The sequence below is a fragment of the Neoarius graeffei genome, chromosome 6 (genome assembly GCF_027579695.1).
Source record: "Neoarius graeffei isolate fNeoGra1 chromosome 6, fNeoGra1.pri, whole genome shotgun sequence".
Taxonomy (NCBI): domain Eukaryota; kingdom Metazoa; phylum Chordata; class Actinopteri; order Siluriformes; family Ariidae; genus Neoarius; species Neoarius graeffei.
In genome coordinates, this window is record NC_083574.1 from 66,625,737 (window position 1) to 66,653,275 (window position 27,539).

Here is a 27,539-nt window from a genome sequence, read left to right on the forward strand (position 1 = left end):
ATCCCACCAGCAGTTACAAAAAGAAAAGTTGTGAGCTGCCTACAAAAACTAGAAAAGGACCATGTCAACTGATCTCTGTTCCACAGACTGTACCCTGGGGAAGTAATTCCTCTCATTTATGATTCAAGATTCAAAAGGAAGGAGCTCCACTCAGACCCATCATCAGCAGCATAAACTCATCTATAATGGACTGTTGCAGTTCAAAATATTACACAGACATCATCTATCAAAACTGAGATTCTCGAAGATGTTTCCTATTGTAAATCCATCTTGTGATTGGTGTGGAAAGACCCCGCCTCGTTAGCATACGTTTTGGACCTGTCCAAACATGAAGTATTGGTCTAAGATATTCCAAATTTTATCTGAGGTTTTACAGAAACAACTCCACCCAGATCCAATTCTGGCAATGCTCAGAGTAAAACCAGACACAATCGAGCTGACAAACAACCAGTATTGGCACGATGACCGATTTTGTTAAACTGGAAACAAAAAAAAAAATTAAAACACCAGCCAACTTAACTCTGCTAAAAGATGTGAAAATCACTTACAATTAGAAAAAAATTTAAATTCAACCTAAGAGGAAAAGTTAACATGTTCTACATGCAACCTTTCATAGATTATTTCAATGAAATAAACCCATGAACGATCATCCGTTGTGTACAGTGATATCTTTTTCTTTTGCTTGCACAAATAAATGCACAATAATGCCTCATGTAAAATTTATAGCCGTGTTAAAAAACCCCAATAAATAGACGTTAAAAGTATAATGAACAAGCAGTGTTCAGACACCTCAAATTACCAACATTTGCACTTTGTTGCAAAGCAGTTGTTGGCAAGATGCAATTCACTTTTTCCAAGACTGTGGTTCAATTTTGGCTCATTGTCTTGGCAAAATGTCTTTAATTCCCCAAAGTTCCAAGGGTACCTGTGAGGGAATCACAATTTTAAAGCAGTCCATACTGTAAATCTTTCCTGCAATTCAGGTCCAGAGATGCAATTCTGTCTTGAATTGTTTTGGCTGGATGTTTGGGGTCATTGTCTTGCTGAAACATCAATTTTCTAACAAGATTCAATTTCTTGGGCAACAAGAATAAGTTCTCTTCTATTATGTCCTGGTACATTGCTCCATTCAGGTTTCTTTCGATGACATGTAATGCCTCAGTGCAGTTTGCAGAAAAGCAGCCCCATATCATATTGCCCTCACTTCTGTGTGTCATATGGGTACAGTGCTCTTGGGATCATATTGGGACCCTTCTTTCTCCAAGCATGACAATCATGGATGAATTACTGCCAGAGTGTTCTATTTTTGTTTCATCTGACCAGAGTATACAAAAAGATTTAAGAGTTCTGACTTGCCAAAATGCTTTTAGACATGCACTGCTGTGCTTCTTTTTTAGCAGAGGAGCTTTGCATGGGGTGTGGGAACAAAGACGATTTCCCCTCACTGTACGTACATAGTGGGGCAGCATGATTCTATAACAATCCTTGTAATTGTTGTATTTTTAATGTTGCTAGGACATCTGTTGGCAGGGCAACTTAGCATGACCTGTTAAAGTCTATAAATATTTTTTGAACTTACAATATAATCATTGGGCAAGGATATTTTTTTTTGGGGGGGGGACAAACATTGCCACACAGTGGGCAATGCTGCTTAGTTAGTAAAGAGCCCAGCTTTCAATTAGTAGTTACAGGGGGGGATGATGGACTACCTGAGAATCATGTTCTGAACATAGAATACATCAGTTTAAGTAAACTGTGCCCCGGCCTGCTTGGACTGACTGGCATCTGGTTTCAATGTTGTTGACAAATGGTTTCAATGTTGTTTAATAATTACCAATGAGCAGACTGTAATGAGTACTTTAATATCAATTTTGTAAATACAAGATACTGCAAAAATCCTGAAGATATTTACAAAATACCTTTTACATATGTAAATTCTCTTAAATTTGAATAGGAAGGGCTAAATTATCCGAAAGGCAAATTTTTATGACTTGTGCCATGGAATCAGAAGAAAAAAAGAAATTTCCAAGAGATATGCTTGTTTCTAAAACCCCATTCACACTCAAACTGAAAACCATTTATTTACCTCAATTATGCTATAATGGTTTCTTTTAGAAACATTCTGCTGGAATGGGAGCAAAACAGTAAAATCGAAACTTTAATCTATCCCCTGGTGACGTAATAGCATTAACATTAACCTGGTCACAGCTCCAGTGGAAATTGGATTAACATGTGACCAGTAATGACATTGCTGGTGATAAAGATGGGGTTTCCCACAAGTTTAAAACATACTCGTGGTGGTAGCCAGAGAAAAGCTCCTGCAGACACAAAAGTGGTCTACTAAATGTGATTTCCGATCCTATTGGAATCTGCTCCACTCATTTCTGATTTCATTTTTTGACCAAACCCCCCCCCCCCCCCCAATGCTTTTAAATATTGAGTCTGTGATTTCTAATAAATAAAAACAAATATAGCTGCTAGCAGTGATAAAGGGCCCTCACACTCAAGGTCAAGCCTCTATTCCCAGAGTCACAGTGGCCAGGACTGATGTGTGTACCAAATTTCATGAGTCAGAGTTTTTCGCCAATGGAATCATTACTGTCCAGGTCCAAATGGGGGCGCTATACCAGAGGGTCACTTTGGGCATGTGCATATCAGAACCATTATATCCTATAACCTGTTAAGTTTGAACCATATAAGGCAATGCATGGTGAATTTATGACACATTTTGGTTCCCCATTTCAGCACCTTACATGATCTCACAAATCCCTTCACAATTTAAAATCAGTAACATGTTGACATGATGTATACCAAATATGGCATTAATCCAACAAACCGCCTAGGAAGAGTACATCAAAATGTAACCGGTGTTTTGGAAATTGAGTCATTACTGTCCGTGTCCAAATGGTGGTGCTATACCAGAGGGTGTCTTTGGGCATGTGGATGTCTTCAGAACCATTATATCCTATAACCTGTGAAGTTTGAGCCGTATCAAGCAATACATGGTGAATTTATGACACTTCCTGTTTGCATGGCACAAATTTGTTTCGCCATTTCAACAGCTTGCAAAGTGTCGCAAATTCCTTCGCAATTTAACATCTGCAACATTTTTTTTTTGTAACTTTATTTATAGGTTTTTACAATTATACAAACAACAACAGCAACCCAGTTCCCACCCACCCAAGGGTACACAACACATACATTACTCAGTTTAAAAGAAAAAAAAAAAAGACATTGAAATATAGCAAGAGGAAAATAGAAATGAGAGTAGTTAAATTATATATAATAATAATAATAATAACAACAACAACAGCAACAATAATAAAAGGGGTCTGCCACCTTGAGGAACATCTTAACCTTTAGACACCCTTTATAGATTTGTTTGTGAGTGTCCATTTACAATGTAACTATGCTGCACCCAGTGCCCTACCAGTCCAGTTGACGTATGCACCATTGACGCTCAAGAGAAAGAAAGACTGTCTGCAAACTCTAGAAAAGGACTCCATGTATTGTGAAACCTGCTAGAAGATCTACCCCTTGAGTATCTAAGCTTTTCTAGGGGCAAAAAAGCCAAGACCTCCTTTACCCAACAAAGGAAGGATGGGGGATTAGCGGACTTCCACTGCTGCAAGATAAGTCTCCTAGCAAGAAGTGAAGCAAATGCTATGGCGTGTGCTTGGGACGTAGAGATCTGAACATTATCACCTACAACCCCAAAAATAGCAGTGATTGGGTCTAATGGGATATGCCTGCCACACATGTGTAAAACCATCAAATATATGCGTCCAGAAATTAGTCAGTGATGGACATGACCAGAACATATGTCCAAGAGTGGCCAAGCCCCGATGACATCTCAAACAATGTGGGTCAGTGTTTGGGTAAATATTAGCCAACCGTTCCCTGGAGAAATGAAGCCTGTGCAGAATCTTAAACTGAATCAAATTGTGTCTAAGGCATAAAGATGAAGTATGAATCCAATCCGGGCAACCTTCCCAGGTCAGCGCTGAGATTGGAACACCAAGGTCCCGTTCCCAAGTGCATCTAATCTTCTCAGTTGAAGGCATAGCGAGATTCAAAATAATGTTGTACATAAAAGAAATGTTGCCCTTAAGAGTAGGATCCCGCCCAAGTATTGTCAAGCAAATCATTATCAGGTAAGTGAGGAAATGGGTAATGTTCTCTGGCAAAACTGCGAGCCTGTAAGTATCTGAAGAAGTGGACCTGGGGTAGCGAAAAATTCTTACGTAGAGTCTCAAAAGAAGAAAAGGTATTACTCAAAAATAAATCCTTGAAAAACACTATGCCACTATTGTACCATAAACGAAAAGCTGAGTCTGTTTTTGCAGCAGGGAAAATATCATTATTTATTATGGGCATAAAACCACTGGAGTGGGCCAGATTAAAATGTTTTCTAAATTGACGCCATATTTTAAGAGAGTGTTTTGTCACAAGATTAGAAGGGGAGTAGTTGGATTTTTTAGAAAAGGAAGTGCAAAGGCTAGGTAGTGGTGTAGAAGAGGGACATGATTCAATTTCCATGGCCACCCAGGTGGCGCTCTGCCCTGTTCTGAATGCTGTAATCCAATAGGGCAATTTAGAGAGATTGGCCGCCCAGTAGTAGAACATAAAATTGGGAAGTGCAAGTCCGCCTGCTAGTTTGGGCATCTCCAAGACAGCCCTCCTTGCTCTTGGGACAGAGTTGTGCCAAATAAATGATGAAATATCCGAATTCAGATCCTTAAAAAAAGTAAAAGGGAGAAACAATGGTAACATTTGAAACGTCTACAGAAATTGAAGAAGGACTGTCATCTTCACTGTGTTAACACGGCCTGCTAGTGAAATAGGCAAGGTAGACCACTGCTTCAGATCAAGTTTCATTTTTTCAATTAACCTTTTAAAATTGGCCTCATATAAGTTTTTGTAGGAGCAAGTGACCACAATACCAAGATATGTAAATGATTCTCTGTCCAGTCTGAATGGGCAAGCATTATAATCAAGATTTTGTGCCAAACTGTTAATAGGAAAAATAATGCTTTTAGAAAAATTCAACTTATAACCAGATATCCTTTTAGCATAATTTAGGAGATGCATGACATAGGGTAAAGAAACTGCGGGATCAGAGAGATACAAAAGAAGGTCGTCAGCATAGAGTGAAACCTTATGGGTGAAGCCCCCCCCTCACAATGCCAGGAACTCTATGGCTACGTTTACATTACGTCGAATCAGCGGATCATCAGATTAACGTTCTTAAAACGATTCGCGTTTACACTAAAACCGTTAGCCGTGCACACAGCAACACCAATACGCGGATACGCTCGGCTCCGCAGGCATCCTGCGCTCCAAATCACTCCGCCCTGAACAGCGAGTGCCCTCTGGAGGGTGCGCACTCCGGCCCTGCGCAGCTCACAGAGCGCGCGAGTGAAGTGAACAAGCCACGATTCGGGACTGAGCCGCTGTGTGTGAGATCCCAGCGCAGATCACTTATTACTTGCAAGTGGAAGGATGGCAAGCCTAAAGACAATCATAACTACACAATGGGCAGTATTTGCATCAGTATTTGCAGTATTTTCATACTTTTATACTCTTTAATGAAAGGTGATACAAGGCGGAAGTCTGCGCCGTTTTTCAGCAGTCGCGTCACATGACCAACGCCAGCGAATCAGGAAGGTGGATGTCACAGTGACGTTGTCCAATGAGACGCCAGCTAGAGCTCAGCACAGCGTATTCGCGTATTCTCAATGTTTACACAGCACCGGAGCTGATACGATCTAGATTGAATACGTGGACGCTGGCGGATTCCCGTTTCCCCGCTTTTTCAGGGGGGTTAATGTAAACGGACAGTGCATCCGCGAAGAAAACGAGACAGATACGGTCTAGTGTAAACGTAGCCTACTGTCAGCTCTGAGAGCTATGGCCAGGGGTTCAATTGCTAAATTAAACAAAAAGGGTGATAGACAGCAGCCCTGCCTCACCCCGCGTTGGAGGGTAAAGAAATTAGAGTTTATTAAGTTAGTGCGCACGGCAGCCTGAGGAGTACTGTAAATTATGTTCATCCAAGTAAGAAAAGTTGGGCCAAAACCAAATCTACCAAGCACTTCAAAAAGGAATGACCATTGGATGCGGTCAAAAGCCCTCTCCACATCTAGGGAAAGTAGAACTTCAGGAGTATCAGAGGAATGTTTGGAATGAAGTATGCTGAGAAGACGCCGCATGTTGAAAAAAGATTGCCTACCAGGCATGAAACCTGTTTGATCAGTGAAAATGAGATCAGAGAGAACAGTTTCCAGTCGACGTGCTAAGATTTTTGTGAGAACTTTATAGTCATAACAAAGGAGGCTTATTGGGCGATATGCACTGCATTCCAGGGGGTCCTTTCCCTTCTTTAATAAGAGTGTTATTACAGCCTGGTTCATGGTATCTGGCATTCTCTTCGAAGATAGAATATCTGCATACAGACGACTTAATATGGGTGCCAATTTATTGGAAAAGGCTTTATAAAATTCAACTAATATCCCATCAGGGCCCGCTGCCTTTCCGCTTTGCAAAGAGCCGATAGCTTGTATGATTTCTTGGCATGATATAGGGGCATCGATAAAAGCTTGTGCTTCCTGACTTATCTGTGGAATTTCAAGTTTATCCAAGAACTCTTGGATCTCCCCAATATCAGCAATTGCCTCTGATGTATAAATATCTGTGTAATAATCTCTAAATTGGTCATTAATAGCCTGTGGGTGAGTGGTGATTTTATCTGGTGCAGTGCGAATTTCAGGGATAGTGGTTTTAGCCGTTTTCTGACGTAATTGATGAGTGAGGAGTCTACCTGCTTTGTCACTGTGTTCATAATATGTTTGCTTTGATTTAAAGAGAAGTTGTTCTGTGTCTTTGATGGATAAGCAGTCATTCAGATTTTAATAGCAGGCGTTCTTTATGCAAGTTTGAATCAGAAAGATCAGAAGCAGCCCTACTGTCTAGGTCCCCTATTTTCCTTGATAGTTCAGTAAGTTGAAAATTACGCACTGATCGCAAGTTTGCTGTGTAGGAGATTATTTGGCCTCTTATATATGCCTTAAATGCCTCCCAAATTGTGCTGTAAGACACATCAGGCGTTGTGTTTGTTTCAAAAAAGAAATCTATTTGACTACTAATGAAATTAGTAAAATCCTTGTCATTGAGTAGCAATGGGTCAAAGCGCCATGTTCTGTGTTTAGTGCTACTATTAGGCATTCGAAGATCTAACTGCAGAGGGCAGTGATCTGATGTAATAATACTGTGGTATTTTGAGTGATTGACAAAAGAAAGAGACCCATCATCAACAAGAAAGTAATCTATCCTTGAGTAAGACCTGTGTACGGGAGAGTAAAAAGAGTACTGCCTGGTTGTTGGATTAGAACTTCTCCAAGGATCCCGTAACCTGTAATGACTTAAAAACGACAGAAGGACCTCACCAGACTTGGAAACACCGACCTGTGTACCAGCCCTGGACCTATCTAAAATCGGGTCTAGAACACAATTGAAGTCTCCTCCCATTATTAGATGATGTGAATTGATATCTGGTAGCTTGGTTATGAACTGTGAGAAAAACTGTGGATTGTCCCAATTGGGACCATATACGTTAGCTAGCATGATGGGAGTACCAAATAGTTTTCCTGTGACTATGATATATCGTCCATTTGTGTCAGTGATAACCTGCGACGGAGCAAAGGGCGTCCCCCTTTTAATCAAGATTGCCACCCCTCTGGCTCTGGCCCCATAGTTAGAACAGAAAATGTGATCAATCCAACCCCTTTGTAATTTAGAGCATTCAGTAGTCAGAAAATGAGTCTCCTGTAAGAAAATAATATCTGGACCTAATGATTTTAAATGTGTGAAAATACAGGTACGTTTGATTGGGTGATTCATCCCCTTCACATTCCAACTGATGAGGCGTGTGGCACAGGGCGAACAGCCACTCTGTGAAGTCATATTTTAAATGAACACTCAGGGAAATTCAGTACTAAAAGGCCCCAGTGGTGAGCAGACAAGACACATACATTGAAAAAAAAAAAAAAAAACGTGTAAAATCGAAGAAAGAAAGAAAGAAAGAAAGAAAGAAAGAAAGAAAGAAAGAGAGAAAGAGAGTACCCTATTCCCCTATGCCGACCTCCCCCCAACCTGGAGATTGCATAAACAACCCCTAGAAAGTGAAAGCACATAGCTCTACAGGTACCTTAACTGCTAAACAATGCAGTCTGCAGGGAGTAAGAAATGATAATGAACAGAGGTACATTCCAAACTTTGATATCACCTAAAGACGTATTTTGCCTCTTTTTTTTTTAAGAAACAAAAAATGACCAGCAGTCACATCCAACCTTTTAACCATAGAAAACATGGAATGATGAAATAAAGTAATTTGTTTACAAACCAACCAAGATGCAGTGAGAAGAATAAGCTGCTAACAAGACAATAAATTTATCCTGACTGCGATTATTACGGCTACACAAAACTTCTATTGTCCTAGTGACGTATGGAGGCCAAACATAAAGAAGAAATAACAAGCTATATCCATAGTAAGATCTAAGGCTATATCTCAAGAAAAACTAATAAGTTGTCATTTAGTAGTCATTGTTGGTTAGTTAGCTCAAGATTAAAAAAAAAAAATGGAGAAAGGGAGAGATATCACCTCTGCAGTCCCATGAACAACACAATCAATGTTGACGGCAAACAATGTTCTCAGTAACGTACGCCAGGGCAGCGTCAGGGTCAGTAAAGAAAGACTCGACCCCGTTGAATGTAATGTGGAGCCGGGCTGGGAAGAGAAGCCCAAACTTGACTCCAGGGGCATCCCTCAGAATCTGTTTGACACCGTAAAACGCCGCCCGTGCTTTGGCCACTCGCGCAGTGTAATCCGGGAAGACAGAGATGGTCATGTCACGAACTTTGATCTTCTGTTTGGTCCTCGCTAGACGTAGAATTTCGTTGCAGTCCTGGAAGTAGTGAAGGCGTGCTATGACAGTCCTAGGTGGTTCCCCTTTTCCTGGAGCTGCCTGTAGTGAGCGATGTGATCGGTCGATCAGGGGAGCCTCGTCCAGCTTAAACGCCTCCTTGAGCAAAGCTGAGACCGCTGATGTAGAACAGCTGCCAGGAGATTCGGGTATACCGACTATCCTAACATTATTTCTGCGTGACCTCCCTTCTAAGTCGTCACATTTCTTTTGAAGATCATCGGTTAACTCCGTCAGGCGCTTCACTTCGCGTTGTAGTGTAATTATGTCATCACTACATGTGGACAAGCTTTGCTCAGCGCCAGCTAACGTGCTACGTAGCTCGGCTAGGTCTGAATTAGCAGTGTTTTTGAATTCTTCAAAACGAGATTTTAAAGCCAGAAGCTCCTATTTGAAAAATCCCAGTTCACTTTCAAGTACAGCACGAATCTCCTTCTTCATTACACCAACTAAATCATCACGTAGTTCATGTTTAAAGCCTTCAAAATCAAAAGACATCGGTGTGCTTTCTTCTGAGGCCTTTGGCTCACCTGCAGTCTGGCTTGTTAGCTTCGATGCAGATATGGTCGTTTGCCGTGTTTTGGTAGGTTTGGTCGACATCTAGCCTATCTAACACATGCACAACAAGGACAAAATAAACTTGAATTGCAATTTACAGGGAGTACCTCTGAAAATAATAGTTTGACAGTAGTTTCCTGCAGAGCTACACAAAAACGCGTCTTACACCATGCTTGCTCCAACATCTGCAACATCTTGACATGACGTATACCAAATATGGTATGAATCCAACAAACCCCCTAGGAGTTGTTCATTAAAACGTAACACGTGTTAAAACTCACAAAACCAAAAATAGCTCATTTCCTGTTGAGTATGGCTGATGCAATGAATATTGCAATTTTGTTCGTCTAGGGGCACTCCACACACCTACCAAATTTGACATGGATAGGTGAAACTATATACCAGGCAGGAGTCTCCATGACATATGGGGGCGCTATGGAGTCCCACTGACACAGCCGGTGCCATGCCTCCATCCCTGAGTAGTGGTGGCCAGGATTGATGCGTGTACCAAATTTCATGAGTTTAAATTTTTCGGCAATCGAGTCATTATGGTGGCACTATATCAGAGGGTCACTTTGGGCATGTGGATGTCATCAGAACCATTATGGCTTATAACGTGTGAAGTTTTAGCCACATCAGGCAATGCATGGTGAATTTATGACACTTTCCCGTTTACATGGCAAAACATTTAAATTTATTGGTTCGCCATTTCAACATCTTGTGACATATCGCAAATCCCTTCACAACTTAAGATCAGCAACATCTTGACATGACATATTCCAAATATGGCATGAATCCAACAAACCATCTAGGAGGAGTTCGTTAAAACGCAACACGTGTCAAAATGCACAAAACCAAAAATCTCACTTCCTGTTGAGTATGGCTGATGCAATCTATAGGCAATTTTGTTCTTCTTGGCATACTCCACACACCTACCAAAATGTGACACAGATGGGGGAAACTATATACGAGGCAGGAGTCTCCATGACATATGAGGGCGCTATGGAGTCCCCTGGACACACCTGGGGTCAAGGCCCTATGGTGGAGTTTCGATGCGTATGACTAATGTGTGTACCAAATTTCATGAGTTTTTGAATATGTACAAGGTGTCAAATCTGTATTTTTGAACTAGGTGGCACTATGGAGTTAATGAAGCCCACCTCGACTAATTTACCATATCTTTAACTGTATCATAGGATAAATGTATCTGCAAAATTTCATGAGTTTTTAAGCTCCTCAAAACAGCACAGGAAAATTTCAAAATCCCACATTCCATCCAACATGGCTGACTTCCTGTTGGGCGGAGTCAAATACAGCCAAGTGAACTATCCTGTATCACAAGAGTATCGATGACACCAAATCTCGTGCCGATCCGAGCAACTTCATCTCAATGATAGCTTGTTCTTGGGAGCACTATAGAGCTCCGGGACCATGTCCAATCCCTTGCTCAGTGTAACTTTGTGATTTTATGCACGTTTGATCAGTATGCCAAAATTCATGAGTTTTCAAGCATCGCAAGTGCCTCAAAAATGAGTTTTCCCACAGAGAAAATAATAATAATAAGAAGAATAAGAAGAAGCTGCCGAAAAAACAATAGGGCTTTGCACCTATGGTGCACACATGCATATGTCACTGCTTGGGCAATAATCTCATCTCATTATCTCTAGCCGCTTTATCCTTCTACAGGGTCGCAGGCAAGCTGGAGCCTATCCCAGCTGACTACGGGTGAAAGGCAGGGTACACCCTGGACAAGTCGCCAGGTCATCACAGGGCTGACACAGACAACCATTCACACTCACATTCACACCTACGGTCAATTTAGAGTCACCAGTTAACCTAACCTGCATGTCTTTGGACTGTGGGGGAAACCGGAGCACCCTGGGCAATAATAATCTCGTCTCGTCTCGTCTTCTTCCGCTTATCCGGGACCGGGTCGCGGAGGCAGCAGTCTAAGCATGGAAGCCCAAACTTCCCTTTCCCCAGACACCTCGGCCAGCTCCTCGGGAAGAACACAGAGGCGTTCCCAGGCCAGCCGAGAGACATAGTCCCTCCAGCGTGTCCTGGGTCTTCCCCGGGATAATAATAATAATAATAATAATAATAATAATAATAATAATAATAATAACAACAACAACATGCCGAAAACAATAGAGCTCGGTGCTCAGGCCCTAAGAATAATGAGAAGAAACATGCCGAAAACAATAGGGCTTTGCACTTATGGTCCTGCACCTCGGTGCTCGGGCCCTAATAATAATAAGCAGAAGAAACATGCCAAAAACAATAGGCCTTTGCACCTCGGTGCTCGGGCCCTAAAAATAGCCTATTAATTTCTGTCACTGACATGAAAATAGCATGACCAAATGTACACAGACCATTATGTCCTTTTAATAATTAGGTAAATAAGCTATTTAAAAAAATTAAATTAAAAAACATTATTAGAAAGCTGAATGTATTGAGTGGACTCAGTGTTCCATGGAGTCATAGTAATGTTGACGATAATGAGTAACATGCACAATTCTCTATTCCTGTACTTGGCTACTGGGCCACTCATTCCAGCACAACACGGGTCCTTTTCATGCAGTGGCATGCTATCCCATTGTGCTTAGGGAGACCATTATTTGTTTTTCAACAAGAGAATGACCCAAAACATACCTCCAGGCTACATAACGGATATTTAACAAAAGACAAGTGAAGGACGGCTGCATTAGATGACCTGGCCTCCACAATCACCTGACCTAAACCCAACTGAGATGCTTTGGGATGAGTTGGACCACAGAGGGAAAGAAAAGCATCCAACAATTGCTCAACATTTGGTAGAGCACTTCAACACATCAAACTTCACGAGGTTGTCACCTTGAATGGTTTTCCAACAATCTTGGAGTTCCCATATGGGAACTCCTTCAAGACTGTTGGAAAACAATTCCAGATGACAATCTTATGAAGGTGGCTGAAAGAATGCCAAGAGCGTGCAAAGCTTTGAAGAACCTAAAATAGAAAACATTTTGCTTGGTTTACTTTTTTTTTTGCTTACTCCATAATTCATTGTGTTATTTCATAGTTTTGATGCCTTTAGTATCATTCTTCAGCATAGAAAAAACAAACAAACAAACAAACAAACAAACAAACAAACAAACAAACAAACAATGAATTAAATGGTGTGTCCAAACTTTTGACTGGTACTGTATATCTTTAGAAAAAGTTGGTGAACAGGTTTTAATTTATTTTGGGTTTCTGAAATCAAAAGGATCAAAATTTTACATATAGGGACAAATTTTAATACACCCCCTTAAAATTATTAATTTAAATGGTGCTGAAAGTTCCAAAATGTCTGAATTTGCTAACAAGTCCAAGGTCTCTTATTTCCTGTTAGTGATCATGATTGACAACAGCTGGTAGTTGGTAGCTGCTGGAACACAGTCTACAGTCAAGTGAGTTTTACATCTTCATGGACTGAGAGGCTGCCATCCAAGAAAGAAGCCCCTGCTCAAAAATTGACACCTTCAAATTCTGACCACTTGGACAAAGAAAAAGCCTTCTGGAGGAAAGTTTTATGGTCAGATTTGACAAAGATCAAGTTGTTTGGCTACAGTGATCAGAGGTACAGAACACTCTACCAAATTTTAAGCATCATGCTCTGGGGCTATTTTGGTGCCAGTGGCACTGGTGCATTGCACAAAGTGGATGGAATAATGAAGAAAGACCACCTCAGAATTCTTCAGCATTACCTCAAATCATCAGAAACTTGGACACAATTGGTTGTTCCAACAGGACAAATGAACACAAATACACACATCAAAGCTGGATGTGGATGGATAAACAGGTTAAAATTAAAACAAGTCCTGACTAGCACCTTATCAAAAATACGTGGACTGTGCTTAAAAGTTGGGTCTGTGTCAAGAAAGTAATTTAATTTAATTCGACTAAGAAGAGTGGTTGAATAACCAGAGTTCTTCCAGAAGCTTGTTGATTACTACTAATAGCATGTGGTCAAGGTGAAACTTGCTAAGGGGCATTTATCTAAACATTAGGTGTGCTTGATGTACATTTTTATTGATTATATATATATATATATTGATATATTTTTATTTATATATACATTTGTATTGATTTCAGAAAACCCAAAATAAAAGTTAAAAACTTTTGCAAATTCTTTTTATTTCTATTCATGATGCAAGTTGTACAATCATTCTACCATAAAGAACAGTTAAAAAAAATCTTGAAAGCCCAACACTGCCATGACATTCATGTCCATGATGACATTTATGTTCACGTATTCATACTTATGACCACAACTGTAAGCAGACTGAATAAACTGACAACTTGATCTAGAACTAATTTGCAGGACTGTTTTTCCCCCCTCCTATAACCGCTTTGGAATTGAAGCTGGAATGTGAGGAATGTGTTTTAGGCAATGATGAAAATTGTTTCTCCTTGGGTTTATCTAGCTGAGAGTAAAATTGTTACAAGACAACAGCTTTCTGTTTGATTCTGTGGTTCCCGGAGACTCCATGAACACTTCTTGCTCAATGTCTCCTCCTGCAGTGGGTGGGGTTATTTGCAGTAGTATGGCTATGGTAAGCACTTACCTTTATATTAAGTTCCTTGGCCACTAGACTGGGACTAAGTGGAAGTCTGCAGTTGTCTGTCTGGAAAAATAACTGCACTCTTTCTAGGCCTTCCTGGAGCACCATCTTTAGCAAGAAGTAAATACAAGATTTGTTGTGATTAGAAATAATTATGCTTAGTACCATCCTATTTTTATGAAAATGTGATCTGTACATTTAATTCATACATTTTTGGTAAATTTAAATATCCATTTATCTGGGCAGACAAGGGCTTTAGCTGTGTTAATCAATCAGAGCTGGCTGGACCACTGAGGGAATGTTATTTTGATATTTTAACACGTTTAAAAATGCATTGTGGACTAAGCATGTGTAATGCAATCAAAATTGTGTAATATTCAGACCTCTCAAAATGATCTAAAGCAGGGGTGGGCAATTATTTTTTCCATAGGGCCACATGAGAAACAGAAAATTTTGTGGAGGGCCGGACCATAAGGCTGAACTAAATTCTGCATAATATTAATTGTATTTCTTTATATAAAGCAATAAATATCATTGTTTTTACAAGCTGCTAAGACTGGTAAGAGTATGGAAAAAACGAGATTGCCTTACAAAACCTGTCATTTATTCAATCAAATTTCCCAAAACAATGGTTAACAAAATGTGAAAGTTTGTACCATTTTTTTCAGTCACATTCACCCCAAAACACAATAAAGACATCACAATATTGTCTTTCTATTCCAAATATCAAGCAAGATACATCATATTATAATAATGATGCCCACATTTGTAGTCCAATCACCTCATTTGGTGTTTATTTGTTCAGTGAGAGAAATCTAGTCTCTGTTGGTCTTTAACGAGTGCATCAAAGTCAGGTTGAATGTCTGAGGTGGAGATGCGAAGCACAGCTGACAGATGATCATCAGTCCATTCGGTGTAGGTATCAGATCTACAGATTGGCTGGGGCTCCGGCGCCTGCTGGTGACGTCACACGATGTGATTGGCTGGACCATTTGAAGGATGACATACAAGTTTGTGGTTGGTCTGGACAAATTACGGAAGTAGTTATCGCGGGATTAGGTTTCGTGGGATTTCATGTCATGTTCATGTCGCGCGCATTGCGTTTTTGTTGAACACAACTTCAAAATAAAAGCAATGCATATTCAGTCCATGCATGAGGTAAAAATAGAAAATACGTTTATTTTGTAATTTCTAATTAACCTTACGCGGGCCGGTCAAAATAAACCAAAGGGCCGGATGCGGCCCGCGGGCCGGAAAATGCCCAGGTCTGATCTAAAGTGTGAATAAACCTGGACCAATGCACATACATGACAGTTCATGGGGGGGAGCCCACTTTGGCCAGAAGCAGTACTCTCCTGGTCCTGTTAGAAAGGTAGCTTGAGTCATGGGAGTTTCAGAGGTTAATCTGTGTAGTAATCATGAGAGGACCTATAAATTTTCTTTGGACAGTGAAAAAGAGGTCCCAGCTGAAAAACCACCGTCTTATACTTGCAGGTAGTTTTTGTAAGCCAGGAAACAGTGTGAATCCATGACTGTGGGGGAAACTGTTGGCCAGTTGGATGGTCAGTTGTACTGTAATCATACTATTTACACCTGCAGTATATGAACCCATGTGCTTGATGTGAGTGCCTTTTGTTCCTTACCTGTCGATTTGAGCTGCTGGATTGGTGGACATTTTCTGCCAGAGCTCCCAGCAATTGCACCAGGCGTGTCTGCTTCTCAAATTCAACTCTTAGTCCAGCACCACACAGGCAAAGCAGTGCTCCAAGCACATGGCTATAGCGCTGGCCAAACACCGGCTCCTGTATTGCATCCCTCAGCAGCCTGGAGCCAATTAGAATCAAACATTCTCTCAAAAAACAAATTTGTTACATAACTTGAATGAAAATGCTGGTCTAATTCAGCAACGGAGTATTAACCAGTAAAGTTGGTGTGCAACGTTGACATTTCCTTGTGCTCGAGACAACAGGAACATGACCAAGGAGTTCTTCAGATGTCTTTCAAACTTTAGGGCCTTGATGGTAGTAAAGTGAAAACATAAAAAGTTCATCAGCACCACTAAATGGACAATACAGATATTCTGTTGCAGATGGGAAGATACAGAAATGGGATAAATTTATGGTAAATTGTGCATGGTGTTAATGGGAACCTGTACAAGCTGAGGCAAGTAGTCAGTTAGCTCATCATCACTGCAGATCTCAATCCAGCTCACAGCCATAGTCCGAACTTCTGTATCTGCAAATCTAAGTATAAAAATCTTGATATCTTACAAGTCGTTGTGATCTTACAGTACAATGAATAACAGAACAGCTTTAAGCTGTGTGTACAAATTTGTGTTTAAGGACAAGTCTGAGATTTAACAGTAACACTATGACCCTGTCAGACAGTGAGAGAAAAGCTAAATAATAGCAGTGAATTACACAACAAATGCAGAATTCCTGGATCATACCTCATAAAATGTGATAAAACATTACACATAAAAGCTGGGCTTGCTGAACAGATGGATCTAAGATCTGTACAACATGAACATGCTTGACTGGCCACTCTCTGCTCTAGACTCTTGATTTCTACACCATTATTCAAATAGTGGTGGACAATGGGCAAAATAATACAACGCTCACCACTTATCCAACATTTTATTACAACTTATTTTTATCTTGGGCCACACAATTTTTAGCAGAATTATTTGTGCATTAACTGTTGATCGTTATACTAATGGCTATACAAATTAGTAATTATCTCAAGACTCCTATAAACAACATGCATGTATCTAACAACGAGCACATTTCCAATGCATTTGATGCTGTTGGGCTTCCTTTGGAGTCACATCCCTCAAGGTATCCTTCTTTGTGATTCATTAAGTTTTTTGTTTTTATTTCCCCTTCACCGTTTCAACTGGCTTGCTCATTAGGGATTTCAAAACCAGTGTACGCGTTTTGGAAAGGACCTACAGAGGACATAAGTTTACACACCCTTGCTAAAATGTCATTTTTTGTGGGGTTGTGCGCGCACGTGTGTGTGTGTTTATTTTTCCAATTTCAGATGACATTACCAAGAACAGGACATCCTTCCAAAATTGGCAAAATGGAAAAAAAAGGGAGGCGACCAAGAGACCTATGGCAATATTAAAGGAGCTTCAAGAATACCTGGCACATGCTGCTCACACTCTGTGACAATAATCTCTCATATGACCAGACTACGGGGCAGGGTGGCTAGATTTCTTGCCCAAAACAAACAAAACATTTTAAATTTTATATATGTATTTTCCAAAAAAAAAAAAAACCATGCATGCATGCATAAATGTTTTGTGCAAAAACATCCACCCAAAACACACCATACACATGGCGAAACATGACGGGGACAGCATCATGCAATGGGCTGCTTCTGTTCAGCTGGTACTGAATAGAGGTGGCACGGTGATGTACTGGTTAACACTGTCGCCTCACAGCAAGAAGGTTCCGAGTTCGAGCCCAGTGACCAACAGGAACCTTTCTGTGTGGAGTCTGCATGTTCACCCTGTGTGGGTACTCTGGTTTCCCCCACAGTTCAAAGACACGCGGGGTTAGGTTAACATGGGGTGGCCTTAGGCTGAGGCACCCTTGAGTAAAGCACCTAACCCCCAGCTGCTCCCCGGGCGCTGTTAGTATGGCTGCCCACTGCTCTGGGTATGTGTGTGTGTTCACTGCTTGCATGCATGTATTCACTGCTTCAGATGGGTTAAATGCAGAGAGGAATTTCACAAGTGTACGTGAGATAAATAAAGTAGTTGTTGTTGTTCTTACTGGGGCTCTCGTCAAGATAAAGGGAATCACTGATAGCTCCAAATACCAGTCGATTTTGGCACGCCTCTGTTAGAAAGGTGAAGATTAAGACATGATAAATCAACAAAGGCTACAGCTGAAAATGGTAAATATTTTGGAATGGCCCAGTCAAAGCCCAAATCTAAATCCAAACAAAAGCCCGTTGAATGATTTGAAGAGGGCTGTACACAGGAGTTCACTTTGAAATTTGATAGAGATGGAGCATTTTTGCAAGGAAGAGTGGAACAAAATTGGCAAATCAAAATAAGCTGGTAGTCTTATCCCCAAAGACTGAGTGTCTTACAAGAAAAAGGTTCTTTAACAAAGTATTAGTTAAAGGGTGTGCACACTTATGGAGTTAGGTTATTATAAGTTTTCCCCCTATAACTTGTTTTTTTTAATGTGAATTTTATTAGTTGCTATATGACATTAAAAGGTGGAAATTGTATGTGTATATATATATATATATATATATATATATATATATATACACACATACACACACACACACACAAGCTAAAGCATGAGCTCTTTTTATTCTATAAAATTGTGTTCATGTATAAACAGGTTTTTTGTTAAAGATCTTGCACATACCATCATGCACATTTTTATACACATGGTTATGTCACCAGTGTAGACTACTAGGTGTCCTCTGTATGCACCGTTTATTCCATAGGTAAAAATGTGCATGACAGTATGTGCAAGATCTTTAACAAAACATCTGTTTATACATGAACACCATTTTATAGAATACTACATGAAAATATAATTTATGTGAAAACGGTTACATACATTTTATCCAAAATTAGCAAATCTATAAAAGTATACGGTATGTAGATATTAAAATATAAAATGAATGATACTTGTACATGTACACATTACATAAAACTAAGATGAATATTAACCAGATTATAAAGCATGGATTTAAGGCTCCTGAGCTACTCCGGATGTAACCAAATACTAATAAATTATTTGGATTGAGCAGATAATGCATCCTAAATGAATATAGATATGGACAGAAGGTAGAGTATTTGGGGATTTTTTTTTTTCAAGAAAACTTGCCAAAAACTTTCCCCAATAAGCATGGATGCCTCAGAATTAAAATAAACAAACAAATAATTGAATAATGCAGAAACTTTCACTTTGTTGCTGTAAGAATAGGTCATACAACCCACCACAAAAAGACCAAACGAGCCAAAAATGTTGATGAAAAGGGCAGACATTCGTTCTTTTTCTCAGTCTTTTCATGAGAAACAGGTTAATCGTGCTGTGCATTTCAGATTTGCACCATAAATCTGTAATACACAGGCATTTCACATGGGATCTAGCAACTCTGCTCATGGAACAGTTGTGATACTCAGCAATACTAGAAGACGCATTATTTAGTTTTATTCCAACCTAAACACTGCCTTACTGAGCTCCAAAATAAAACCATGTTTTGACCACATTTCTGTATAACCAAGAGAAATATGCTTTTCAAGACACCCTGCCCTACACAACTCAACCACTCTTCACAAGACACATCATCTTTGCCGTGTTGTCCAAAAAATAATTACTTTCTTTCAAAAATATTGTAAACTTGTTCATTGTGGTTTTTTTTTCATTTTTCTTAAATTATCATTCTAAATCACTTTTAAAAGCAAATCTCAGAATATCATACAGGCATTATAATAAAACTGTTGTTTAAAGGACAATTTTGACTGAAAGAAACATTCCAGAGGGTGTCCCAGACTTATAATAGAGGCTATGGTATGTTAAGTAAACTTTTTATATTCAAAAACTGAAGTAAATGCCATCATTTTAATTAGATTTATTATACAGTTGTCAACTGTAACTTAAGTAACTTTCTTGATTTGGAAAAGGTACCGTTTAAAGAAAGCTTGCTTATTCAGTTATGTTAGATAGAAGACTGAAAGCTATGGCAAAAATGTGTCTTTTTTTTTTCTCCTAGCAGCCCCATTTTTTTTCCCAGTATTTGGTAGCATTCCAAGGGCATATTTGCAGGGTTAACCAAGAAACAAACAAAAATATTTATTTAAAAAAAAAAGAAAAAAAAAAAAAAAAGAAGCTGACCATGCCCACTTCCGTTTTAATCCAAATCTGAAAATTTTATAGAACTACACTGAGCATGAAACAGACAGATAATCACATTTTGTTACATCCTGATGTGGTACATACTTTGAATCTAGCAACTCTAAGGCACAGACAGGAGAGAGTGGGGGCCAGTGGTGCAAGAGTTTGTGGATCTCCGTTATGCTTATCCAGTCCCAGCTGGGTGCACTGGCTAAGATCTTGGGAAGACTGTGCTCATGTCTGGGGCAGTGGTACCGCTGGTCCCAAAGCAGCTGCATGTCTCCCCGTGTGAGTCTGCAAGATAATAATAATAATAATAATCATCGTTCTGCCCTCTGCTTTAAGTCAGTCAGTCAGTCAGTCAGTCAGTAAATAAATAAATATAGTTCAAACCAAATTGCATTATCCAGGTAGACATAGTATCACACTGGTTTGCACTGGACTCAAAGTGACTTATTTTGATACATTGTAAGAGACACACTGTGCATTGTTGGACTGAACTTCTGGTACCAGATAAGCCACATGAAGCATAGATGTATATGAGCTAAAGCATCTCCTGTGTTTCACCAGGGCTCGACATTAACAGTAGCCCGATTGCCCGGGGCAACCATTCAATAGATTCGGACAACCAGACTCTCACAAATGCTTGCCCAATCGGGCAACTACCCAAATATGTCAACTTACGTGAAAAACGATGTTTATTTATTCATATTATGATGAAATTCCATCACGATTTGTGATCGTTTGACTCGGAAAGACCGCGTCCATGTTATCATTACGGGATGTTCAACAACTAGCAGAATTCACATTTGCACATCGCGGGCTTGCAATGCAGTTTCCCATTGCTAATAATTATCGCGTAGTACATATTCAGTGTTCTGTTCAGACCCTCCAGGATTTCGCGATGATGTGATTTGCAACTTCAACGCAAATTCAACTAATCCCCACGAATTCAGGGCGGTGTTGCAATTATATCCAATCACCGCAACTTTCCCGCAAATTTGACCAATCATTGGCGTCGTCTTGAGGTGACGTCGACAAACTACCTTCTGCCTTACTTCCGTGTATACGTTCAAGAAAAGCAGCATGTGCGCAGTGTTGCCAGATTGGGCAGTTTTAAGTGCATTTTGGCAGGTTTTGAACATATTTTGGGCTGGAAAACGTCAGCAGTATCTGGCAACACTGCATGTGCGAGTCAGTGTTTATGTAGGCTTAAATTGTGTTACTGAAAGTGTGTTGTGTTTACAGTGAAGGACTGTGTGCACTTTACATTATTTTTTTTTACTTAATACAAGAAATTAATGGATGCCAACATTTTTGCCAAAATGGTATTTTATTTTCCATTGTTTAGGCAGCTTCAGCATCATACTGTGAGATTCTGTTCAAATTGTCTTTTTTCTTCTATGAAGCCTGAGCCATTTATTTTATAATTATTGTTTAATTTAGTCTTCAGGAGAGACTGCCTGCACACAGTACTAGTATTAATAGTTTTTTTCTTACATGAAAGCTGAGTCATTTATATTATATTTTAAGGTAACTTCATGTTGTACTGTGAGGTTCTATGCACTAACTTTTGAACCAACAGGAGCATTTGGATAAGTAAAGCCTATTTTTCTGCATTTTTGTAGTCCTGGTAATCTTTTATATTGGTAAAGTTGTTTATAGGACCATTTCTCAGTGTCTTTGTTTTTTTAATCAATAGTTTTTCAGTAATAACTTAATATTTAACATATCACTCAATTTTAATCACAAAAAGAGAAACTCGCAACAATTTCACCCAACTTTCACTTCCTCCCGCAATATAATCGCAAAAAAACCTAACACACACCACAACTTTCATCGCAATTTTTTTAGAAACCCCCCGCAACAGACATTTTAGCCCGCAACAATCACAAAAAAGGCCTGCGAAATCCCAGGGGGACTGTGTATTGGTATGTCCTTCACTACATGACTAATTACCGCATTACTCGCACGGGGCGCTAGTGTCGATGCTTGTTGATACAGACAGCGTCTGAGAAGGTTGAATAATAAATAAAAAAAATATGTAATATTTGGGCAACCATGTTCTGAGTTCGGGCAACCAGATTTCTACAAATGGTTGCCCGAATGGGCAACCATGTCTCAAAGTTAACGTAGAGCCCTGTTCACAAGTTTCTTATGCCCTTGAAAGCAATAGCTGCAAGTTTTTTCTGTTTAATACTTTAGTTAACATGTGTAAGTGGCCTATATTTACTTTGCATGCATAATGTTAGTCTGTTGATGTGCAGACTGACCTCAGTTTAGTCAGTCAACACCAGAACACCATTTGTTCTGGTGTTACTATGATGCTAATTTGCAACAGCGTTACATACTAAATGTGTGACCATTTTATAATATAATTTACTTGAAATTCTGTGATGGCTAATGCTAGCATGTATTGGGAAGCTGTGTTGTAAATCATACAGTAATTTTGCTATGCTAGCTAAGAGACTGTCTTTTCTCTCTTTTTTTTGTTTACTATAGTTTCACTCAATTTTCACCAGGGATATCCAAAGATAGTCAATAAAGGAGCAAGAGGTTCACTTTTTGGCTCAAGTAAATCGAGTTTGGCTGGCTGTTCAACATACTAATGGTGTAGAACACGTAGTGAGAACAATACAGTGAATAGCCACACCATCAGTGGGTACAAGAAAAACGACACAGCCATGGAAACCAGTGTTAAAGAGGAAAAGGCCAAGCCAGAAGCTAGCCTCAAGTGTTCATCTTCCTCCAAGTCCTCAGTCAAGGCAGCATCAAGAGCTGACTCTAAATACTCATTTCCTTCCAAGTCTCCCATTACTGATGCAGCCACCAGGGCCAGAGCCTCAACTGAAGCTGTGCTTAACCAAGGTATCCTCTACAAAAAAAAAAAAAATTAAAAAATAGCTGGAAATTAAAAACAGAGAAGGCTAGGCTACATCTAGAAAAAGCGACACTAGAAGCAGATTTGGAAGCTTGGGAGATTGAAAAGGAAGCAGCAGCTGCTTAAGCTTAGAAGCAGCCGCAGTCATGGAATGTAATGATGTGCAAAGTGTAAGAAGTACTTTCCTGCCACAAGTGGTCCAACAAAGAAATTTATGTGCATTGTATGTACAGAATTGTACATACAATGCCAAACACAGCCCAGTACTCCAGCTAGTGACTACTGGTCTGCCAAAATTTGACAACACACTAGACAGCTTTAGGGCATGAAAGGCCTCATTCCTCAATGCAACATGGGGCTTGGAGCTCACATGTAGCGAAGAGTTAGACTTCCTGGTAAAGTGTTTCAGTAAAGAGTCGTCTGAGCACCTGTGCTGTTCATGTCACCAACCCTCAAGCTGCTGTCCACCCATCTTTGGACAGACTTCAAGAATGCTACTCTATACCAGAAATAGTAGAAAATGCCCAGCTTAAAAGGTTGGATAGCTTTCTCCATCTGTCTGCTAAAGACAATATAAAACAGAGCTCAGTGATCTTATGGAGCTGCTGGCAGCTAAGAGTGATGGATATCTTCCAGACCTTGCTTACCTTGATACTCCTCGCAGCATAAGCACGATAGTAGAGAAACTGCCTCCAGACCTACAGGACAAAGGACTCCTCACAAGTGCCTGGTACAAGGAAGAGCAGAGTAACATTTCCTCCCTTTTCATTCATCAACTTTGTCTACAGTCAGACTAAGGCCAGAAACAACCCAAGGTTCATCTTGTTAAGCAGCAGCCAGTCTTGCAGGAAAGGTGAGAGAACTAGTGGGGCGCTGTGTGAGACGGCTGCCTCTCCAGTAGCTCTGTAGTTTTTAGCTCTTTAAACCCCCTTTTTTTCACCTTTTTTACTTTTCTGCTCTTCTTACAAAGACATAGTGTGTTTTACTTATATCACATGGATATTTTTAACTTTAACATGCAACCAGAAGCCAGTTTTCTTGCTTATTCGAGAGAAGAGCTGCTGGGCCTGAAGAAAATGGGACGAGCTGGAATACGACACCCCATCCCAGTGGAGCTGAGGAGGAAACCCAGGGGCTGCATAGCCAGAGCTAAGCTAAAGGCTAGGCTAGTGGACAACCGGCGGTGCTACAAACCATCCATTCCCTCAGTTATTATGGGGAATGTGAACTCGCTGCCGAATAAGGTCGACGAGCTATCCGCACTGAACAACTAGCAGATTTACCAGGATAGCAGCTTATTTATCTCTTTATGGAGACATGGCTAACACACCTTGTACCAGATGCTAATGTGGACCTGCGGGGATTCACTGCTGTGAGAGCCAACAGAGACACTAAAGCATGCGGGAAAGGCAAAGGTGGGGGAATAATCATTTATGTGAACAACTGCTGGTGTAACCTGGGACATATCCCCGTAAAGACAGTTTTATGTTGCCCGGACTTGGAGCTGCTAGCTGTTAGCCTGCGGCCATATTATCTGCCGAGGGAATTCAGTCACGTGATCACCATCGGTGTTTATATCCCTCCAAGGGCAGACGCAACTGCTGCATGTGAGAGGATTCACTCTATCCCAGCAAGGCTGCAGACACAGCACCCTGAGGCATTTATGATAATTTCTGGGGACTTTAATCATGCTACTTTGGATGCTTTTTATCAGGTTGTGGATTGTCCAACAAGGAACTACAGGACAATTGACTTGCTGTATGCTAATGTGAGGGATGCATACAGAGTCACACCCCTCCCCCCACTAGGGAAGTCTGACCATAACCTGGTTTCGTTTACAGCCGAAGTACACCCCCCTGGTTCAAAGGCAGTCTGCAACAACTAGCTCCATCAGGAGGTAGTCCCCTGAAATGGAAGATGCCCTCAGAGACTGCTATGACATCACAGACTGGGATGTGCTGCTTAGCCCACACTGTGAGGACAGAGGGGCTGACACACTGTCTGACGGATTATCTCAACTTCTGTGCAGACGTGGTTTCCCCCGCTAAGACTGTACGGTGTTACCCTAATAAGCCATGGGTAACATAGGAAGTCAAAACTATCCTCAACAGGAAGAAGGCCGCCTTCAGGAGCAGGGAGGCGATGAAAGCAGCACAGCAGGAGGTGAAACGCTGCATGAGGGAAGCTAAGGACAGCTACAGGAGAAAAGCGGAGCAGAAGCTTAAGGAGAACAGCATGAGGGAGGTCTGGGAAGGTGTGAAAACGATCACAGGCCACAATACAAAGACCAGAGTCGTTGAGGGGACAGTGGAGAGGGCGAATGAGTTGAATGACTTCTTCAACCGGTTCAACCAGCCCACATCCTCCCCCTCCCCCTCACTGCAGCTATCTCTCCTTCTTCCCTCAACACACCTTCCCCCAGTCATCGCAGCAGCCCCCTCCTCCCCCACTTCAACACAGACTCCTCCATGCATTACTGCAGGCCAGGTCAGAGGTCAACTGAGGAAGCTTCACCCCAGGAAAGCAGCAGGCATGGACAAGGTGTGTCCCTGACTACTGAAGACCTGTGCTGCTGAACTGAGTGAACCACTCCAACGCATCTTCAACCTCAGCCTGCAGCTGGGGAGAGTGCCCACCCTTTGGAAGACATCATGCATCGTTCCAGTTCCCAAAAAGAAATCAGCCCAGCGAGCTGAACGACTTCCGACCGGTGGCACTCACTTCACATCTGATGAAGACATTGGAGCGGCTCTTCCTCAGCCTCCTCAGACCCCAGGTACAACATGCCCAGGACTGTCTGCAGTTTGAGTACTGGGGAGGTGTTGATGTGGAAGACGCAATCCTCTACCTGCTACACCGAGCCCACTCGCATCTGGATAAGGGAAATGGCACAGTGAGAGTCCTCTTCTTGGACTTCGAGTGCCTTCAACACCATCCAGCCCCTATTGCTTCAGGACAAACTGAACAGGATGTGAGTGGACCCCTGCCTGGTCACCTGGATCTTCCAGCTATCTCACCGACAGGCCACAGTATGTCAGGCTGAAGGACATCACGTCTGACACTGTGATTAGCAGCACCGGAGCACCCCAGGACACGGTGCTGGCCCCTCTTCTCTTCACCCTGTACACCGCGGACTTCTGCTACAACTCGGAGCTGTGTCACATTCAGAAGTTCGCCGATGACACAGCCATCGTTGGGTGCATCAGTGACAACAGAGAGGAGTATAGGAGCCTGGTGAGGGACTTTGCTGTGTGGTGCAACAGAAACCATCTGCAGCTCAACACCTCGAAGACCAAGAAGCTGGTCATTGACTTTGAGAGGTCCAGACCAAGGTCATGACCAGTTCTGATCGAGGGAGTCGAGATGGAGGCTGTGGATTCCTACAAGTACCTCGGGCTGTGGCTGGACAGCAAGATGGACAGCAAGCTGGACTGGACTTGCAACACCAATCACTTATACAGGAAGGGACAGAGCAGGCTATACTTCCTTAGGAGGCTGTGGTCCTTTAACATCTGCAGGAAACTCCTGTGGATGTTCCATCAGTCTGTGGTCGCCAGTGTCCTGTTTTACACCGTGGTGTGCTGGGGGGACAGCACATCCAAGGAGGACACATCCAGGCTGGACAAACTGATCAGGTGGGCCGGCTCTGTGGTCGGCATGAAGCTGGACTCTCTGGTGACGGTGGCAGAGAAGAGGACTATGGAAAAACTATTGAACATCATGGACGATGCCAGTCACCCTCTGCACACTGTCATCAGCAACCAGAGGAGCCTGTTCAGTGACAGAATGCTCCTTCCCAAGTGCAGGACTAACAGACTTAAAAACTCCTTTGTCCTTCACGCCATCAGACTGTATAACTCCTTTCTTGGGGGGGGGGGGTTGGGATAACAGAGGATGGGAAGGAGCAGCAACATAGTCCAACAATAAGCGATACTGGACAATGTGCAATATAAACTGCAATATTCACCCCCTTTCTCTCTTCCTCATATCTTATTCTTTTTATATTTGTATATGTAAATACTTAATTTATCTAGAAGTTTTTTCTCTATTTTCTATTCTCTGTTTATCCTGTAATGATGCTGCTGGAATCTTAATTTCCCTGAGGGAACCCTCCCAAAGGGATCAATAAAGTTCTATCTAATCTAATCTAATACTCTGTTCAGACACAGTGGATTCAAAACTGCTGCATACATACATAAGACAGATGTTTCTGCAATGGTCAATACAGATACGGCAAAACTGAAAGGAGACAGTGATCCTGTTTGCTACTGCCCCATTCACAAGAAAACTCATCCTCTGGGTATCTGTAGAGTCTTTCGACTGAAAACCCTGCTAAATGAAAAAATATCCTGAAAGAACAAGTGGTGTTTTAAGTGCTGATCTCGGAGCCACCTGGCTAAACATTGCAAGATGATGCAGTGGGCGCAAGAGCAAAAAGACACTGCTCTGCAATGCAACCCAGCACTGCTCAGTCTCCTACATCGCCCATACCCAAATCAGATGCAGAACCACAAGATAACACTCTACTTGAGATCACATCGTGTTGCAACACAGTCTGTGGTAAAGGCAGCCTTGGTCAGTCATGTTCCAAGGTGTGTTTGGTATGGGTCTTCCCTCCAAGCAAACCAAAACACTCCACTGAGATGGGTCATACTTGATCAGA

At 41.2% G+C, this 27,539-nt stretch overlaps 1 protein-coding gene across 3 annotated transcripts in view; it reads right to left on the reverse strand.

The window, feature by feature from the left end:
- Nucleotides 1–27,539, reverse strand: part of pik3c2a (phosphatidylinositol-4-phosphate 3-kinase, catalytic subunit type 2 alpha) — a 322,810-nt gene that overhangs the window by 58,489 nt on the left and 236,782 nt on the right. For all 3 annotated transcript variants that reach the window (XM_060924002.1, XM_060924003.1, XM_060924001.1), the window contains exons 16-20: nucleotides 20,101–20,289; nucleotides 16,272–16,365; nucleotides 16,042–16,136; nucleotides 15,766–15,946; nucleotides 14,126–14,230 (exon numbers count right to left, since the gene is read on the reverse strand). In XM_060924002.1, the coding sequence (XP_060779985.1) occupies nucleotides 14,126–14,230; nucleotides 15,766–15,946; nucleotides 16,042–16,136; nucleotides 16,272–16,365; nucleotides 20,101–20,289 (664 nt within the window). The remainder of the gene's footprint in view (nucleotides 1–14,125; nucleotides 14,231–15,765; nucleotides 15,947–16,041; nucleotides 16,137–16,271; nucleotides 16,366–20,100; nucleotides 20,290–27,539) is intronic.